The sequence below is a fragment of the Austrofundulus limnaeus genome, unplaced genomic scaffold (genome assembly GCF_001266775.1).
Source record: "Austrofundulus limnaeus strain Quisiro unplaced genomic scaffold, Austrofundulus_limnaeus-1.0 Scaffold2900, whole genome shotgun sequence".
In the NCBI taxonomy this organism is placed as follows: domain Eukaryota; kingdom Metazoa; phylum Chordata; class Actinopteri; order Cyprinodontiformes; family Rivulidae; genus Austrofundulus; species Austrofundulus limnaeus.
The window spans coordinates 1-1602 of NW_013955302.1; the positions used below are offsets into that span (position 1 = coordinate 1).

The following is a 1602-nucleotide window of genomic DNA, read 5'->3' on the forward strand; positions in this document are numbered from 1 at the left end:
TCCTACAGTCTTTAGTACCTGTCCTACAGTACTTTAGTACCTGTCCTAAAGTACTTTAGTACCTGTCCCACAGTACTTTAGTACCTGTCCCACAGTACTTTAGTACTTGTCCCACAGTACTTTAGTACCTGTCCCACACAGGCAAACCCAAACGTGTGCTCACCCGTCGTCAGACCCTGAACACAGGATCCCCTCTCTGAGTGGAGACCAGCGAACATGGAAAACTTTAGCTAAATGTCCAGTGAAGACCTTCAGAGGCTGATCGGAGCTGGTGGCCAGGTAATAAACACGAACATTTTTATCCTCACAGCCGGTGGCGATCATGTCTCTGAGACAGAGACGARAAGCTTTAGTCAGATAAATATCTGTCTGTGAAAAAAGCTAAAGTCATAAAACTCTTCTTTAAACATGAAAGCAGCTGAAACAGCTCACTTGTTGTTCTGACTCCAGTCGCAGCCGAAAACAGCAGCAGGATGTTTGTATTTGTGGAGGATTTTACCGTCGATGGTTCGGACGATGCTGAGGAAAATAAAACCCAGATTAGAAAACAGAAAACCATCTGATGAGAACRGAGTTAGAACAGAGAGCAGCTCACCAGAACCCGTCTCCACTACAGGTGGCGATTCTCTTTGAGTCTTTGTGGCTCCATGAGATGCAGAAAATACCGTTTTTACCATGCTGGAACCAAAACAACAGACTGATGTGCTGTCACTTATCATTTCACCCAGGTCTACTTTAAAAGATCCTTTTTATTCYTAACTGGTAGTCTAACTGAGCAAATATCACATTCATCAAATCCAAACTTATTTGAACTCAATGCTGACTCAGCACTTCTGCCTCATTACTGCTGAATTAATTTTTAATGTTTTGCTGTGAAGGAACCTCGTTAAATCGAGTGATGATCTTTCCTTTCCGGACGTCCCAGATGAATGCTCCATTACGAGACGTGGCTCCTGCGATGCAGTTCAGGTCTCCTTCAAACACAAAAATGAGATTTTAAACAGAAAACCTAAATAAAGTCTCAGATAGGATGAGCTGTGAAATTCATCAGGGAGGGGAAACAGCTAAAGATTTTTAATACACRTATTATACAGTATTAAATTCAAATTTACCTCCAACAAGGGAGGAGGTAATGTTTTCTGTCACATTTGTCTGTCTGTCTGTCTGACACTGTATTTTACTTCAACTATTCACTTAAAAAAAAAACAAAAAAAAACAAACAAGGCGAGTCGCTTCCAGAGTGACTGTAGCAGGAAGCATCAGTTTATAAAGAGAGTCAAACCACTAAAAACTGATAAAAGGAGATAAAACAGATGTTTTACATGATGGAATCTGACTGATGAAAACTTTGAAGATTAATCCAGGACCAGTTTGTGGATGAATAACGTCGGGTGACCAGTCTTTTTTTTCACATTGGACTCCACTGGGTATAAATCCCATTCATACTGCTGCTTAAATGTTCACTACGTCAGAACTTATTCAGCAAATGTGTTTCCATCTCTGCTTTTGTGCATTAACTCTATTGCAAAATGGGAGAAATTGGCCTTGGCAGAGGTTTGCACTCTCCGAGTGCTTCTAGTTAATGATTCATCAGGTTGAAAC

At 40.8% G+C, this 1602-nt stretch overlaps 1 protein-coding gene across 3 annotated transcripts in view; it reads right to left on the reverse strand.

Moving 5' to 3' along the window:
• Positions 1 to 163: 163 nt before the first annotated feature.
• Positions 164 to 1602, reverse strand: part of wdr17 (WD repeat domain 17) — a gene marked incomplete at its 3' end in the record, with an annotated part of 12555 nt that continues 11116 nt past the window's right edge. For all 3 annotated transcript variants that reach the window (XM_014000297.1, XM_014000298.1, XM_014000299.1), the window contains 4 exon segments: positions 164 to 328; positions 433 to 519; positions 596 to 678; positions 883 to 974. In XM_014000297.1, the coding sequence (XP_013855751.1) occupies positions 164 to 328; positions 433 to 519; positions 596 to 678; positions 883 to 974 (427 nt within the window).